Source organism: Formica exsecta, unplaced genomic scaffold (assembly GCF_003651465.1).
Source record: "Formica exsecta isolate Colony F162 unplaced genomic scaffold, ASM365146v1 scaffold258, whole genome shotgun sequence".
Lineage (NCBI taxonomy): Eukaryota > Metazoa > Arthropoda > Insecta > Hymenoptera > Formicidae > Formica > Formica exsecta.
The window spans coordinates 762,564-781,515 of record NW_021849849.1 but is presented as its reverse complement, the minus strand read 5'-3'; the positions used below and the strand labels follow the sequence as shown (position 1 = coordinate 781,515).

Below are 18,952 nucleotides of genomic sequence, written 5' to 3'. Positions count from 1 at the left end.
TTATGCGTTATCATACATTTGTAAAATTTTGTTTTTAGAGAGTTTTTAAATATAAGGTTTAATTAACATAATCACACAATTTTTTCTTAATTAAATATAACTGGATCTTATCTTTGGTCACGCTACTAATCTTTTAATGATAAATACTTTGGAAATTTGATTTGAAAATATGATATATACATAAAGTGATTTATTCGAAACGATATGTAAAAGTATTTTATAATCTGTATAAGTATTTAATAATAATACGTTGCATTAACTCGCGTAGGATTCCTTATTTTCGATTTTTATTTTAATTCAAGAGATACACTAATGAATGAAGAATGTGTATAGTTGTAATTATATATTTTTGCATTATATATAATTTATTTAAATTTCCATATATCATATAAAATTTCTCCTTATATATCATTTCTATATATAATTTATTTAATATAAATTCAAAACTTTATTCTCGCTGAAAAAAAGATGAAAAGAAAGGCGCGTTGATAAAATGTACGAATATAAAAAAAAAACCAATTATTATAAGAAGATAATGTAATCATTTATATAACTTGATATTGTCCGGACCATACCATATGAATGTATGAAAGTTACATAGTAGTATCAGAAACCGTAAGATAGCGGATGCATACAATACGAATTTAATGACGTGGCATATATTGACAAAAGCCATTATCAAGCAATCCATTTCAAAAGAATAAAAAAATGTCACAGTATATATAGAAATTCAAAAGAATAATTTGATAATTTATCTCATTGATTTCCTCGACTATCTTAATTCGATAATCAATCGATTAAGATAATCGAAAGACAGTCCGCAATCTACAACTTAATAAACTTGCATAAAAACGCGCAATACGCGATATAATTCCGCGTAATCATCGATTGAGCATAGTAGGTCTGACAAAAATCATTTAAAATAGCACATTTCCAATGTCTCGACGAAGAATAAAAATACATCACTCGCGACATTCCCAAAATGGAAGCAGATACATGCCACGCAATGCATTAAATATCACCCAATTTTATTTTTTAATTATATTTACATGGCCTGTTTTGTAGATAAAATAGTTGGAAATTTGATTTTTATAATTCGTATAATTAATTGATAATCTTCACGTTACTATGACGTATCATATACAAAGAAACGGTAACCATGCATTTGACATTATTTTATGCCGCGTTATAGTAATTCTCCGTAAAACGTTGACGTTTGAAGATTTCTATTTTTATCAACCTACAATAGACGTCACACATATATACGATATATACGGTATATAATTGTACATTGACGCATGTTTTTTTAATATTTTATAGGACTTAATTTAAGTTTCCTATGCGTGGGATGACTATTAGATGACTCAAGTGTTTCGCAGTTCTACATTCAGATCTTATAAATACACATCCATATTAATATATATATTAAAAAGTACATTAAAGCCTATTCGCTAAAATTTTTCAAAGCACATCCAAACTGCATATTATATACGCTTATTTTTCATCCAATTGTTCACATACAAATTTTTTTAAATTGATAGGAATAACACATATTTTTGTTACCGCAGTTAATGGGAATAACGTTACTTTATATCGAATATTTTTAAATGCATTAAATACTTCATAAAATTATTATTTTTAAATAATTGTATCTTCTGTTAATATCATCTATATTGACATCCTCATCCTATTATACTGTGATTCTCCAGCGATTTACCCCTATTTAGACAAAAAAGATCAGGAATGAAAAATCTCCTACTACCATCGTATTGTCACGAGGGGAGCGATATGGCACGCACCCTAATGACGTTTCTAGTGGGGTGCTGATACGAACCCACCCACGGTCTTGATGCTAGCTCGACTGGCAATTAGTCAGAATATACGGTATCTACGTCGCGAAAGGATTCATACTCAGTCGTCAAGCGTCCCGTTTACCTGTTACATCTAGTGTTTCCCGCTTCGGATCCCGCACCGGCGTGATCGATCACTCGACCTCGATCCGACTCGATAAAAAACGAGATCTCGACACATTCCCAGATGCCGTCGCTGAGAACTTTTCGCGTCGAGTTTGATCGGCCAGGTGCTACTTACGCGCCCGGCGAGCTAGTCACCGGCAACGTTATCGTCGACCTGGTCAGGGAGAAATCCATCAGAGGTAAATAACGTCCAGCATACACGTATCGCAGTATGTTGCGGCACGAGATCAAGTACTATTGAGCGATTGTACCGCCGGCGCCATGTCGGATGAGCGTCGGGCGCCAAAGTACTCACGTACATATATATATGCAAAAATGTGTGACAGTGTGAAAACAGTGCCGTAAAAAAGAGACGCCGAATCTCGCGAAGACTGTGTTATTGTTTGATTTACACATGTGATAAACGAACATTTGAATATATTTATTCTGTGAATCCATAAAATTCAAATAATTGAGAAGTTCAATCAGGAAAGACTGAACAAGTACTAGCATCTTGAAAGAAACCTTGTTTTTTTAAACTTCAAACTTTGTAGTTTCAGAAAAGAAAGGATGAAAAATTGAATTCTTTCTCTAATTAAATGAAAAACATTAATCACTATGCAATAAAAATTAATTATATCAGAAATTTCTATTACATTAAAATACAACGCATTTATGATAATTAAATACTGTTAATTAAATCGTGTTTATAGAAACAGTTTCTGTGCGATCATACATTTTAACATACGCCTTCACGATATGTCTTTATACTCTATATTTTTTTTATTTTTATAAATATTATACAAATATTTTACATAATATTTTACTAAGAATGCTCAAATGTGTGTGCGTCCCTGTATAGAGTTCTATTAGTCATAACTTCCTATCAGACGCTTGTTGGTATGACGTAATTTACCAACATAATCTGAAATCACATATGCAAAACATATCGGATGCTCATGTTTTTTGGCCATTGTATAATATAGTAAACAGTAATGTTGTGAAATTTCTTTATCCTGCACACACTTTGTAAAAATAAAGCGAAATAATACATTAAAGAATTACGTAGCAAATTAAATATTGAATACGAATGAGAAGTGTCAATTAAATATACAGTATACAGTTATCGATTCACAGAAGTGTTATCAGAAACGACGTTCTGATAGACGACGTTTTAAGTAAATAAAGCTACTAAAATTACATATTTTAATCTCGCATTCGTTTTGAGAATGAAATCATAATGATTAAAATGCATAATTATTTTCCGAATAATATTGGAGTAAAAAATATATCAGGATTATATTTCTCAAAACTTTCTTACTATCGTTCGTGTGTGATAAAGACAAGTCATATTATAAAATAATTCTCGCCTATGCATTTCTAAATGACTTAATTTTTTGAACGTTAAAATTGAATATGCACATTCTACAGTATGTCTTTAAAGTCAAAATAAATTTATTAAAAAATAATTCCAGTTATTATAATCCGTTAGATTGTTAAAAAAACTGTGGTATATTTCGCTACATAATATGTGAGATACAGCATAGTTTTACCATTTTTACATCTATTTTTATATACCAGCTATAGCTGATTATGCATGTATATACTACGCATTTAGAAATTCTATTGATATGTTTTAGCTGACACAGAATTTTGAATGATTATTATGTTTGACCAGTGATGATCGAATTTATTTTAATATTTGAAGAAGAGAGAGCGAAAGAAAGAAAAGATTAATTAATTTTTAATATGTATCACATTTTAATATGAAAAAATAGATAACAATAAAAAGGAATATATATTCTTTTTTTTTATTGCAGCACTGAAATTGTCAGTTAAGGGAGAAGCTAATGTTAGCTGGAAGAGATCAAGAACTGTCAACGATTCAAAATCTCGCAATCGCACCCAGGTTGATCATCTCCGAGCAAACGAGCAATATTTCAACCTGACTTATTATCTGTTCGCGAACACAACAGGTAATATTTATAAGATAAGATTGACATTGCCAAATAATAATTGCATCTATAACTGGATACGATAAGATTACGATAAGATAGTTGAATAGGATTAGTTCGTCAATTATTAATTCGAATTAATCGCAGATTAATGCAATAAAATATTTTTAATTTATCAAATATATACCGTACACGCGTTATAAATTATTACAGGTGATGGCGAAGTGCGGATGCCAGCAGGGTTTCATAAATACCCTTTTAATTTTTCACTACCCTATAACATACCATGTAGCTTGGAACATCTAAACGGTCACATCAGATATACGACGAAAGCGATTATTGATAGACCATGGAGATTCAATCACGAGTGCAAGATCGCATTTACCGTCGTCGCATCTTACGATTTGAACGCTCATAGTCAACAATGTGTAAGTAAAATCAGTATGCGAAAGTTATACGTATGCATTTCTTTTATCTCGATATTAAGCAATAATAACTTCGCGATCAAACTACAAAATGATGATACGCAAAATAATATGATATACTTGTGGACAATTTGTTTCTCACACAAATATATAATGTACAATATATTTTTATATGTCTATGGTTTCTTATTAGCTCGGCGTAGACGACGAAACGAGTGAAAAATTCTATAATCTCTGCTGTTGCAACATAGGCACGATAAACGCGCGTATTAAAATACCGACAACGGGATTCGTTCCAGGACAGTCGATAGATACGACGATCAATTTGAATAATATCAGCACTATCAATGTGAGAAAGATCTGCGTCAAACTGGAACGAGTAAGTTTAATCGCTGTCATCGTGACATTTCACGGCTATAGCTATATCATTTGCTTATCAAATTATTTTTGATCTATACAATATAATTATAATATTGTTCTTTTATAATTTTCTTTTACGAAGTCTTTGGAATTCCATGCAAAAACGCCGTATACTTCGACTAAAAAGGATAAAGCGGTCGTAAAGGCTGATGAAAATATAGGACCGTTTGACCAACAAGTCGACGTTGTGTCACGATTACAAGTTCCACCGATACCACCATCCCAATTGGAATTTTGCAGCATAATAGATCAGAAATATACGTTATGCATTACAATTCACGTTTCAGGAATGTACGTATATATTTCTCAAAAGCACGGTATAATCAATGCATTTTAATTTATATATATATTAAAAATAGGCAAATTTTTCTCTTGCACAAGTAGCTATAAAATAATTTCTAATAATTTTAAAGAATTTAAAAACATGTGATTGGATAACTCGGTAACATAAATAACTCGAGAATTCTAAATTTCTAAGATTTCTAAGATTTTTAGATTTCTAAATTTTCTACTCTAAAATTCTAATTAAATTAAAATAAAATTATATTGATTGAGACAATTCCTTAAAAAATCAATTTAATTTCTGCGATAGGCATTGCAACATCACCAAGACTTATCCGATTTTGATCGGGACAATCCCACTGTGCCCAATAATTTCATCTGTACCTTATACACAAACCATACAGCCTACAGCTCCTATGATGCAATACAATGACCCGCCCCCGCCAATGCCGATGTCTCCAGACTATGCTCCACCAAATTTGCCTTACCCAGGACCTGAACCCATAGATTTTATCTCTGCAGATCAACCTAGCACTTCGGTTAACCAATGGGATATACGTGAGTAGATGCCACTTTTTTTTTATAAATAAAGTTCCATTGACATACACATAACAATCGTTTTATAAATTGAATATAATTAATCTTAAAAATAAATATATATTGAATCGTACTTTGTACCGTATAAATGAATATCGATTTCATCTTGGAAAATTATTATCTTAATCAGTTGATGATATGTTGTATGTGTGCGCGTATGTATGAAGAAAAATAATTTTAAGAAATTAATATTTTTATCTAGCGCCGCCATCATATGAAGAATGTATACAAAGAGCGGATAGTATTAAAGATCACGATGAATCTAATTACGTGCACGGTGCTAACGAGCCTTTCGCACCAAGATATCCAGTCTTTAATTTTCCCACGCCTTGTAAGAACGAAACATAGAGTTATTGCTAAAAGTTTTATATTATTTTGAAAACGATGCGCATACTTACGCATATTTTATTCCATAGATCCACCTGGAAAATAAGATGAAATATCCATTCGAAAAATAAGCATAGATAAAGCGGAGAGAGGAATATACCTCATACCACCGACAAAGTTTTTTCTATTTGACGCGCTTGCCGCATAATACACAATCAAGCATGCTAGAAAAATGCAAACTCTGTGATCACTACCTAATAATATATTCAAATATTAGTTGTTTTTACGTATAAATTGTGACCATGTATATTTTTATACTTTATAACATACTCTATTTACGATTATGAATGTATCACGTTTTACGAATAAATAATACGTATTATGTATAATGAAAAATATCTCAGACAGCACAGGCCCCTAAAAGATAAATTCTCTCCATCACTTACTTTGCTGTAATATAAACAATATATCTCTAACAAGGATTTGAAATAAGGACTATAGACAGACAGGACTATTTTATGCCCTTTGCAAGTTTGACCATCGCAAGCCAACGTCACATCCGTGCAAATTTTTTCATTTCGCAGGTGTTTGAACGACAATATCATGTTCGGTTGGAAGTCGTTCCATTTAAAAAAAAAAACTGCTGTTGTTCTCCCGCCATTGTTGATATTGTCCTATAACACCTATGTAATTGTGCAGTCTGTAAATAAGATTATATCAAAACATCAGTCAATATATAAACAGATCCGAATTGTCTCTCATACCTTTATGTAACAAAAAAAAAGGTTAATATCTTGCATATAAAAATATTTGCTGGTAAACGACTGCGTCCCCGGCTCCTTTGAATGTTATGGAACGGCGGAAAAGAGTGCCTGAAGTGACTAATTCGCATTCCCGAAATGACTAATTCGCATTATTTCCTACGCATACACGTATACGTTCTCGATAGCGATCGTATCACGGTATTAGAAAATTCAATTACATCGTTCGAGAATATTACTTTCGCGACACAGATATTTGAATTTTTTGTTGTGGGATAAAAAGGCACAAAAATGTATATTTCATATTTTATATACAACACTTCTTATTCATTAATACAGACACAATATGTATATCTGTACATTTTAAGACCATTATATTCACTATTTTAGAGAAATAGAAAACATAGATTTTATCTTATATAATGTACGAAATTGTAGAAATCGATATTAAGATACTTAAACTGCAAATTATGGAAAATATCACATAGTTTAATGTTATATATAGAGATAAACATAAAAATATAAATATAATAAATTTATTTTTATTTAATTAAAAAAATCTTTTTTAACATGACTCATTCATTTTGTTTGTAATCTCATTAATTAAATAAATTAAAGATGTATGAAATTGGATCATGTTTTACGTTCCCTACATTAATTTTTAAAATGAAAAAAATATGTTATCTTCCTTCAGTCATCGTAAATAGAATATGGAGATGAAAGTATTCTAACGAGATTACCTTAACTTTTTATGCCTTTTATCAATTACATGTGACGAAGAGACGATAGCAAGATTCTTTCGGTCGGACCAAAGATATAAGCGGTTTATCATCGCGCATTGTTATCCACGTATACGAATTTAATCGTATCATATAAAAATCATCGCGAGACGGAATAACAGGCTCGCTCAAAGTTTGATTTTCAGAATCGATACTTCCATTTGTGTAGCCATTTTTTTGGCATACAATCTTTGCTTCTTCCTGCGATGTTACTGGTAACGAAAAGCATTGAGAATGCCATACGCCGTAGGATCGTTGCATCACTTCTCCTGTGCCAGGCCTACAAAATAATTTAGAAAAAAATGTTATGTAACTATTTTTATTTTATATTACAAATTTATAAGATTTTGCATCTGACCTGTCATCCGTCGATTTTTCGATCTTTCTGCATTCCATTTCATCTTCGCCATTCAGACAATCTTCGTCACCATCGCACACGAAATCTTGCGAGATGCAGGTAATATTGTCGCTTACTCTGTGTATATATAAAGTACATTTACAATTTTTACAATATTATTGATTATAATAATTTCTTTAAAATTTATCTTTTTTTTTATTTCTTAAAAAAATTGAGATGATGTTTTATGGGTGATATCATGATTATATTTATACATGTGTCTTACGCGTTGCATTTGAAGCTGGTTTGTGTGCATTGACACATTTCCGGCGACTCGTCGCTTTTATCGAGACAATGTCGCACACCGTCGCACAACCGTTCCGGTATTGTTAGCCTTAAATATTCCGCGCACGTGCACGTTATGGGTTCGTCTGTTCCATCTGAGCAGTCTACTTTAGCGTCACAGAAAGCGCTCTTCGAGACGCACTCGCCATTCCTGCACCGCAACTCCGACTTTGCGCATTCTACATAAAAAAAAAGAACATTAAAAGAACATGGATTTATATAAAAAAAAAAACTAATTTGCAATTAGTTAAGAAAAATTGATTAAGCAATAGTTTAATAAATTTAACAAGTTAATCAATAATCTAAGTCTCTTAGATTTTAAATCGAGATCCAATTATGTTACAAATTCATAAAAAATAAAATTAAAAATATGATAAAATTACTTACTTTTAAATTTGTCACTACCACTAGTCTGTTGCACTTCACCCATGCACATTTCGTCTTTCTCATCCGAATCATCTCGACAGTCACCTACACCGTCACATACCTGACTCCAAGGAACGCACTGTCCGATGTTGCATCGAACCCCGTTGCACATCGGTTCAGATGTCGGCTCCGGGTCCGTCTCTGCAACGGTGAAAAAATTAAATTATACAAAAGAGTTATTTCGTTTTCTTTAACGCGACGAGGATATTAATCCGATGATCGGATTGTGACATGACATAAAGATATTTTGGCATAAAACATCCACACGGCAGTTTACCCAGAATATGCATGAGGAAAGCGTGGATGTAATCGATGCTTGTCAAATTTCGCATGCTTCGGAAACTGCACAAGTCGTCGATTTCGTGAAATACTGCAGCGGGATACCATCCCTTCTCGCTGCGACAGAACACCGTTCCGCTCCAATTCGACGAAGTTTCATTGATCTAAAAATGCAGAAAATATTAGAAATTAAAATTTAATTATAATCTATATATTTTAGGAAATTAATAGAAATAAGATTTTAGATGCAATCAATATAGATATGCAACACTAATAAATAAATCATAGTTTAATATATAATTAAATAATTATATAGTTTAGTATTATAAGGTCACTTACCGGACATTCGAAATTTGCAGTTTTAACGAAGCAGCGATAACAATTGTTGCAATTTTGAAGGACCGGTTGTAGAAAGATTGATTGTGTCACGTGTTCCTTGTCTGTGGCGACAGCAACGCATAAATCGTTGCTCGCTGGCGGGTAGATTCTGTAAAAATTCGACAAATATAATTAGTGTAAGTAAATATTATATTTATTATAATAAAGGTATATACAAACGAATGTGTATGTGTAATTAAGCATGTACGCACTTCTTTTCTAGAAATAGTGGCCGGACATGACGGGTAAAATTTACTGCAGTTTTCAAATGGAACAACGAGACCTCCGATGTTTTCACGTTCCTGATTTCGTCAACGACCGAGATCTGTTGATGAGGTCCGTCGACGTAGAGATACGAGCGGCTTTGTCCAAGCAGGGCTGTCGTATAATTCATCGATAATCTGTAATTTATTTTTCGTTATTCATTCGTCGTCGAAAAAATCAAATTTTTAATTTGAAAAAAATCGCGAGGTTAACGAAATATTCACCAAATTTTGCACAATCCATATTTAATAGACGTATCGCAAAAATATTTTTAAGATAAAGAAGAATCTTGGACAGAAGGCAAGAAGTTCACTCACTTTATATCTTTCGTACAGCTTGAGCTGGACAGAAGCCAGTTTGGTTCCAGGAGTAAGGCCGAGCAGCGATAACGGCCGTCGACGAAAATAGCGGCCAGCCATGGCCACAGGTAGGTATAATTCCCGGTTCTTGGATCGACGATCAGGTGCGTGTCGGCACTGCTGCTTAAAACCTGTCTGCAGCGAATCTGTAACGTCGTACAGGTCCCGTCTTCCTCGCTTGACGACGAAGATTCGTAACTTGTAATGTTATCCCACCTTCGCCAGGATCTCGTTTCCAGCATTGTCTTGTTCGCGACGACTTTATGCGTTGATTGCACATTTCTGGATGCGACATAGATATATTTTTATTACAATTTTAATTACTTTATAATTAATTAAATAAATTTTTTTACATTTTGAACAAATATTATTACAATATAATATTTGGAAAATTGCTTGTAAAATAAAAAAGAAAAATGCTAAATTTATTAAATTATCAAAAATCTAGGGAAACGTACGCAAACCCAAGATATTCGCATAAGTTCCGTCCGATTGTCGACGTTACGGTATTATTATCCAGTATCTCTGCTTCAAGACACTGTACATGCCACGCCCCATTGTAGTATCTACTGAGTAAACCCTCCCTGTTTAAAACTGTCTGATCATCGCTGTCTACGTTCACGTATTCTCCGTTGGTCAGTGTAACTGAAAAGAAAATGGCAATCGATGTTAGTTAATATTTTTACACACATTTAATTATCATTTAGAATTTAAATCATGTACTTACGGCAATCGAGTTCGTCCTCGCTCAGAGGGCAATCAAAATTGCCGTCGCATCTATTCGTTATCGGGATGCACCCTTCACTCCTGCTGCAGTAATACTCGTCGTCTCTGCATATATCTGAAACGAGATTAATTATTCGTCAGATAGATGAAGATCGACAGGATTATGTTTAATCGCATACCGCAATCTTTTTCGTCCGTTTCATCGTCGCAATCAACACGTCCATCGCAAATCGCCGTTGATTGCAGATTTGACAGATAATCTCGACACGTGCAATCCTCTTCATCGGTGGCATCCTCGCAATCTAAGTGCCTATCGCATCTCTTATCGATCGTTATAGTTTGAATCAATCTAAAAAAAAGAGACGGGTATTGATTTTCTTGTAAAAAACTTCGATTTAAATTATTGATAGTTATAATAGATATTATGATATTTCTCATAACTCGCCTTTTACACGTGAACGTTAATCTAACGTTTGTTGTTTTAGGATTAATTGCAAAAACATTCGACGTACTAGAATCTTCGTCAATATCAGTCTGCGTTTTGTAGAAGAAACGGTAAGAAGTAGAGATGGGAATTGCTTCCGTGGTTATTTCTGTGATACAAAATTTTCACGATGAATATAATAAAAAAAAATATATATATATATACATGTGGATTCCTGTGTGTCACTCTTCCAATTATGTCTTGTTATTTTATTAAAAATCAAAAACTTATGACCTATAATAAAATTATAAAAAGATAAATTTTTAACTTACGATTTTTCATATTATTGTCGAATGTTTCATCTGCTCGTGATTTCACAATCTCTTTATTGAAATTATTATCCGATTGTCTATACATGCCATTATTCATATTCGGAGGCGATACCTCAAACGGGTCCTCAAACGGGTAACATTGGATTTCATCTTCTCCGTTCAAACAATCTATAATTCGATTGCAATGTTGTTCTATCGGCAAACACCTTCCGTCGTCGCAGCTAAATGTTGGACAATTGGCCAAAGGTCTTTTATCATTGTTAAAGGGTTCCGTAAAATTATCTGCAAAATAATATATTTTAAAATAAAAATATAAGAGAAAAAATGCGCAAAATCTATGTTTAATCCCTTTTCAAATATTTATAATAACATGCAAAATCATGTGAGAATATTTCGCGTCCATTTAATTATTTAAAAAATTTTCAAACACTTACTTAACATATTAGACATTTGATGAATCCAGTCCAAGAAATAACTTATTTTCATGTAAACACCAGGCTCGTTCGGACGTGCACATCCCTCACCGTGGCTGACTAGGCCCGCTACATACCATTGTGAGCCAAAATTTCGATTTCTATGGGAGTAATATTTTTATGACATGTTTCAAAAAGAGATTTTTGATCGAGGCATTGCCTCACAATTTTTACCTGCACATCAAAGGACCACCACTGTCACCCTGACAGGTATCCTGGCCACCCTCAGGATATCCTGCGCAGATCGTGGCGTTATTCTGATCGGGCAGATGATTGCACCCTGGCAAAATCGGTACTTCTACTTCTCGCAAATAATCCGCTAAAATAAAATTTTATTTTTAAATAAAGAAAAGGATCATATTTTTAAATGTCTTTAAATCTTACAAAATATAAAAGAAATATTAAGGTACATCTTGAAATATATTGATTGAAATAATAAATGTATGTGAAGCTTGCGTATCATTTTGTAAATTATTGTAGCTTTATTTTTAATGTTCCCATAGTTTTCAATAATTTAAACAAATAGTTTATAAATTAATAAAATTGCTTCAAGACAAAATGAAAGACGTAAGTTTTATTCTAACTTTCCATGTTTCTTGTCATCAGATTTTAAAAAATTTGTATATCTTACATAGATACAATACTAGACGGAGGTTTTGTTTAAAAAGATAAAAAATCGATTAAATAATTTTACATACACAGTTGATAGAATGTGCGAGTATTGTATGCACATTTATTAATTGAAAGATACGCAAACTTATTACCCGGATTTTGAAAGTTTATCTTACAATTTGGTCCATCTTCTCTTAAGGCTCCCCATCCGATAGCAATGCACATAGATAGTGGTGATGGTTCCTCATTCCATTCAGAGCCCAGGATGCTTGAAGACGGTAAGCAAACCTGACGGACCCATCGGTTGAAAAGGAATGGTTTATCCAGCATGATAATCGATATGTCATTCTGCATATTTTCACTTTCGTACTCAGGATGAGTAATCACAAATCTCGCTTTCCTCGATTGAGTCGTCGGTGAAAATGAAAACCGTCTGAAGGTGCCGGCTTGTATTTCGTAATAGTGTTTTTCGTATCTAAATTTATAAAATTTATCGGAAAATTTTTCCATGAAAAAATATTTATATCTAAAAAATCTAATCGCATGTGTGTATCCACCGCTTATGCTTATTATAAAGTTACGAGCTAAAAATACTTTTTTGAAAATTCCTTTAAAAATACTTCTTACCCTTCCATGCAGTGACTCGCGGTGAGTACGTGGATTTCACTGAGAATAACACCACCGCAGTGGAAACGACCGTCTTTGTAAATGGCAACCAAAAATGGCCAGGCTTTGGGCTGACTAGCTCGACCGCCGACTACTCGCGATTGCGCTCCAACGAGAGTATCGTTTTCATTTTGCTCTTTTTTCTCGAACGCCGAATGTTTCGTGTCCAATAGCCCCAGCGTTTCCTGATAAAGCTTATTGAACTTATACAAGACGTGTTGTTCCTTTCCCTGTCTTTTGTATACATAATCGTTTCTCATTGCGTCGACAGTACGGAAGGAATCCTGATACGGGATAGTTTTTATGCCGCATGGTAACGGCGGACACCTCACGAATATTGCTGTACCCGAACACGATGTCAATTTTATCTGACCGTCGATTTCTTTTACGTAAGGATCTCGAAAGACATTTTCAGGCACACGTACGATTTGTATATCCGGTATTGCTCTATAAAAATACATCGATATATTAAGAATTCGTCGATTGTTAACTAAAAGGTTTACATCAGAGATTCTTGTTAGCATATTTTTTTTCATCTCAATTTTAAATATAATATGTCCGATGTACGTATGCTGTAAATTTTATAACAATTGATGACGTACGTTAGCGGTTGACCAATTTCCGAAAGACAAGCATCAATCGCCCAGGAAGATGTGACCGAACAAACGGGATACCATTGTCCTTGTACGTTTTTATGCAAATATCCTTGAGTATAACCAACGGTAGATATCTAAAAATGAAACAATATCGTCGCATAATTTATAAGTAATAATAAAAGTGAATAATATACGTCCAAGTATAAATGATGAACGATAAATCGGAGAAATTAAAAAATTTTATATATTTAAATAATTTATAATAGTGAACACATTTATTTGTTCGTACATCTTTTGGACTTATGTATGATTCCGAAAGTATAGTACAGTCCAGCTCGTCTTTTCCGTCAGAACATTGTTTAATACCGTCGCAACGTTGCGAAAGTGGCACACAATTATGCCGTAGAGGATTGTACGAGTCGTAATTACAACTAAAAGAGTCTGCCGGGCAATCTAAAAATATATATAAATTTAAAATTTAAATAATCTGTAATTTGTATGAGATTCTTAGTAATATGGTAAATATATTGCGTTTTGCATGAAGCGCTTGTGAATGGAGGAAAGTCTCGTGGGTAAAGTATCTTATATAAATGTAGCTAGTATTTAGCGTCATCTGGTGATCGTTCAATATTGAGAAAAAAATATTACATTTATAATTCTCTTATTATTATTTTAACAATAGACTTATTAAACTCACATTATTTTTGTTAAATAATAAATAATTAATTTTAATTTTTTAATAAAAATCCAATAAGAGAAACAATGTGAAAAAATGCTCAGTTGATCGCTTAGATTTCTGCTACGTCATATACATTGTCCCAATCTTGTCTTGTTAATGCTTACATAGCGTTATATTTTAATCGAATAAATAAATATTTTAAATAAATCAATTGTAAAATAATGCAAATATACAAAAAAAAAGATTTAATACAATATTCATAAATTACCGAAACAGCCGAGCTCGTCCTCTCCATGTGGACAATCAAAATAACCGTCACAAATTTGATCTCGTAATACCCGATCCCTGCAAGAGCAATTCATCTCGTCGCTGACATCAAAGCAATTAGCACGGCCATCGCATCTATTCATCTCCGGAATGCAGAATAAATTATCGCATTGATAATAATTTTGGGGACATTTGTACGCTGAAATAATTATCATATTGTTAAAAGCAACATTCTAATTTACTTTTATTTTCTTAGAAAATTTCAATTCAATTTAAACTTAAAATTTCCATAGCAAACATATGTCGTTAACAATACCAAAAAAAAAAGAGAAGTGATAGGTCAGATTCTTTGAAAAAATCGCCACGAAAAATCTACGACATGTCGTTTATACCTGAATAGTCCTGCGATACGACAGTTCCGTCCTTTTGAAAAAGCTTTCGCGGTTCTTCCGGCGGAGAATCCTTCGCTTTATCAACAGAGGAGCGATCAGATTGCAACGTGTCGGAGATCGACGAAAAGTGAAGAATCGGCAATGACATGTAGCCGCAAAAGTACGGCGTCTTTGCCATCGACTGTTGATCGAGCGTGATCGGCGATACCTTTGATGCGCCGGATCCCATAGGACCTTGTTCCGCCGGCTGAGCTTGCGGCAGATTGCCGGCATAACCGAATCCCGGTATAAATTGCATCGTATTTGCCTGTAATTGCATGTAATTCGACGACGGGAAACCACGATAAGGAGATTTCTGGAACGGAAACTCACGATTTTGCGTGATGGAAGGATCGGACGAATCTGGATAAGAGGACGCTGGAGGAGGCATATTGGAAGATTGGCTAACTGAATAATCAAAGATGCAGACGGGATGTAACATCTGCAAATGCTGGAAGGATTTCGTACTCTCGGTAGTTGCTTGGATCGACTCGCTGCTGTTCTCCGTTTCAGAATAATCGTCCGATGTGAATTCACTGAAAACACTGTGATCCTCCGTCGATTCTGAAACTGTTGTGCGTATATTTATTAAAAATTGCATTATTATATTTTGGAAAAATTATTTATATTCTGTTATTAACGAAGAGCGAAAGCAACTCCAGAATTATGACGGTCAGGAAAAAAATTAGTTATTGTATTTTCGGATTACATGAGTAAAAAAAGTTAAACAAACTTTGAACATTTCATTTTAAATCACATCAAACTTCTTTCATTATAAATAAATTCCCGAGACTTCATTCATATAACTTCACGAGATTATGCAGTTCATAATAAATTTCTATTGTATGCTCTTCCGCATACATTATAAATTATTTTCAATAGACTTAAAAAAAAAAAAAAAATATCTCGCGTGACGAAATGAAAAAGGAATGGACTGGAAAAACAAGAAGAAAGTATTTAATTTCAAGAAGCTTGTTTTGATAGAACGCAAGTATTAATATAGTTAACAAGTTTGATGTCTCGACCTTTAATTATTTCATTATTACTTTTTTTATGCAACGACATACCGTTTACCGTTGTAGCCAATTGATTTTCCGGGTGTCCTTCGAACGAAGGTTGCACCGAAGGATGCCCCGTGCTGTCATCATCGCTGTCGATTCCGGTCACGTCGTATCCTGCTGGCATACTCGTCACGTTTTCAGCAATTGTAATTTGTTTTGCGAGATCGACGGGATACCGCGTATTCGTTTCAGTTGATCCTACCGAATAATCTACGGTTCCTTTGGATATTGCATCGTCTTCCGTAACATTATATTGCGTCGTGCTACTCGACTCTGTCGTATCAAACTGCAGCGTTACGGTTTCATTTGTTGCACCTTCGCTTTCAGTTTGTTGATCGGAGTTTGATACAGCGGAAGAACTGCTTTCATCGATTTGGGTTGTCATCGTACGCGAGTCGATTAGATCATCGTCCGGCTGTTCGTCGTTTATACTCGTCGTCGAGCTGTTATTAATGCCAGTCGTATTTGTATCTACCTGCTGACTTCCGTTGTAATTTGTACGATCAATCGATATAGTGGTAATTTTCGATATATCGATGTTTTTTAATGATTCATTCGCAGAATTCTGCGATACATCGTTTATAAGCGATTCCGTCACCGTCATTTGAATTTTCGCCGCTTCCGTTCGATTAATTTCCGTCCGTTTAGCCTCTTCGTTATCCAGCAATTTGATAGCGGTGATACCGGAATCGCTCGAGCGATTTTGCTCGGCGTAGTCATGAGAGAAATATTGATCTTGCGATCGCGGCGTAGGATCCTCGTTGAATTTATTCGCGTCAGTCAACTGCGCCTTGCATTTCAGACATTTTAAAATGTCCGATACGGCCACGGGATATTCGTCGTTTAGTACATTATTCTTGAGATTCTTTAAATAACTTTCCATCGTGTGTAACAGCATCCCGCAACGTTCAGCGCTCATCTCGCAGTCTCTCCTCGCGCGTGATATCTCTCGTTTGGAACGCGTGTCACCTTCATTCGTCGCATCAATGTTATATATGTAAGAAAGCGCATCGCTTTCTGCTTGCATTATCTGATTCGTGAGGTTCATCTGATCGTTGAAAAATGGATTTTCAATAAACTCTCTTTCCACCATCGGTTTAGCGTCAAGCTCGCTGAGCTCGATGAACCGATCCATGTTTGATTCCCAATGAAGAGGATCTGAAAAGTGAATCATGGCAAAAGAGATGACTCTTTGAAGACATCGGTTGGAAATCGGCAATCGCGTGGAACGAATTTCTCGGCGAAAATAAAGCGCACACGCCCAGCTTTCTTTACATATATGACATTTACTAACCTAAAGTTTTATTCACGAAAAAAATAAGAGCAAGCCTCAACAAAGTCACGATCAGCACCACAGAGATTATTACAGTAACAGCAATGCATTCCTTTCCGCAAAATTTTAAACGATCGCATTTGTCCGACTTTGTCTCACATCTGTCTAGTGTTTCGCCTAAAATTACACAATTAATATTAATCCTGAAATATCGTAAATATATAATAAAAATAATAAAATATACGCCATAAAATATTATTATTATCGAAGAACTTATCAAATTTTTAATACAAGTTTAATGTAACAATATGTTTCTATTATTTTTTTTTTATATTATCAATATACTTTTTAAAGTTTTCAGCAAAGATAAATTAGATCTGTGTTTTTAAGATATTACTTGTAGAGTAACAAAATTTACCTGTGTTTCCCGAATCCACCAACACGGTGTGACATGGTGAATAAATTGGAACATCGACTATCTGATGTTTTAGCGATAGTCGTTTCTGATTATGCATTTTATCCGATTTATTCGCGAAGTGCACTAATTGTTAACAAAATAATTATGATTGGAATTAATCGTATTCTCCTGGTATTAACTAATTTACATTAAATCTCGAATATATACGATGCAAAAAAAATATATTTTTGTAATTACTTACTTTCGCGAATTTTTTTAAACTGTTCCTTGAGACTAAATTTTCTCGTAAGAAGTTTTTTTTTATGGCTTTACCGATCCTCACACTAGATCATACCGGCGACGACTAACCCAGGACTCGATAGGCAGAATCGTCAACGGTGTGTCAGCGAAAAATTGCTGACAACTTATTTCGTCTCCTGTTACACCCGTGTGAATGAATCCTGTTACACACATTTTGATAAGTGTCGGTGTTGTCGCAGAGTTTGAAAAAAAACTGTAAATGAAATTCTAGACTTTTACAAAAAAAAGTTAAATACAGAGACAAGGTTATTGCACAAAATTAATTGATATAATTGGCCTTTCATTATACAGATTCGAGAATTTAAATTTCTTAGTCTCGCAGTCTTTTATTACGTTCAAGAGAAGATTGCAAACAACTCTCGTGATTAATGTCTCTCATTTTCAAATTGAATTGAATGAAATTTTTTTTCCCGCAAGCTCTTGACTTCAATGAGAAACTATTATTCTTCATTATGGAAAAAGTTCCACATTTTGCAAAGTTACTTCTGTGTTAGCAAAAAAAATAAAGCAGATAAAATCGTATGATGAATATATGCACTTGCATAATAGTTTGAATAATTTATGCACGTTTTCCTTTGTATAAAAATTAATTTGAATATAGCATTTGCGGGAAATTGTCCAATGCAAACGAAATAGGTATTTTTAACAAGTATATATATCAATATTTCAGAAATAGATATCGTAATGAAAGGAATAAATTATAGTAAATTATAGTAGTTAATTATAGTAAATTATAATAAATTATAGTAGTTTAAATTTCTTTGTGTAATAAAAACTATTTTAATGACGTTTGTACAAAGGATGA

General features: G+C 33.6%; 2 protein-coding genes across 2 annotated transcripts; one reads left to right on the top strand and one right to left on the bottom strand.

Annotated features, from left to right (window-relative positions):
- Nucleotides 1–1,890: 1,890 nt before the first annotated feature.
- LOC115236600 (arrestin domain-containing protein 17-like) lies at nt 1,891–6,350 on the top strand. The gene is made up of 8 exons (XM_029809144.1): nt 1,891–2,155; nt 3,776–3,931; nt 4,124–4,338; nt 4,529–4,714; nt 4,838–5,046; nt 5,348–5,595; nt 5,837–5,965; nt 6,051–6,350. Exons 1-8 carry the CDS (start codon nt 2,038–2,040, stop codon nt 6,065–6,067), a joined length of 1,278 nt encoding a protein of 425 aa, XP_029665004.1. The 5' UTR covers nt 1,891–2,037; the 3' UTR covers nt 6,068–6,350.
- A 240-nt stretch (nt 6,351–6,590) lies between these two features.
- Nucleotides 6,591–18,186, bottom strand: LOC115236595 (serine protease nudel-like). Its single transcript, XM_029809137.1, has 25 exons — nt 18,089–18,186; nt 17,848–17,970; nt 17,451–17,606; nt 16,163–17,314; nt 15,057–15,665; nt 14,666–14,863; nt 14,008–14,171; nt 13,725–13,852; nt 13,084–13,569; nt 12,633–12,931; nt 12,019–12,163; nt 11,806–11,945; nt 11,372–11,653; nt 11,061–11,208; nt 10,795–10,964; nt 10,617–10,730; nt 10,348–10,534; nt 9,848–10,171; nt 9,479–9,667; nt 9,228–9,375; nt 8,887–9,052; nt 8,571–8,750; nt 8,125–8,362; nt 7,860–7,976; nt 6,591–7,781 (listed from the first exon to the last, which is right to left on the bottom strand). Coding segments are annotated over exons 1-25 (6,162 nt in total). The 5' UTR covers nt 18,090–18,186; the 3' UTR covers nt 6,591–7,483.
- Nucleotides 18,187–18,952: the final 766 nt, after the last annotated feature.

Coding starts and splice junctions, on each gene's coding strand:
- LOC115236600 (XM_029809144.1), top strand. CDS start 2,038: ATGCCGTCGCTGAGAACTTTTCGCGTCGAGTTTGATCGGCCAGGTGCT. Junction 2,156..3,775: donor CAGGGAGAAATCCATCAGAG/GTAAATAACGTC, acceptor TTTTTATTGCAG/CACTGAAATTGTCAGTTAAG. Junction 5,047..5,347: donor ACAATTCACGTTTCAGGAAT/GTACGTATATAT, acceptor TTTCTGCGATAG/GCATTGCAACATCACCAAGA.
- LOC115236595 (XM_029809137.1), bottom strand. Junction 10,965..11,060: donor TTAACGTTCACGTGTAAAAG/GCGAGTTATGAG, acceptor TCTTTTTTTTAG/ATTGATTCAAACTATAACGA. Junction 9,668..9,847: donor AGCTGTACGAAAGATATAAA/GTGAGTGAACTT, acceptor AATAAATTACAG/ATTATCGATGAATTATACGA.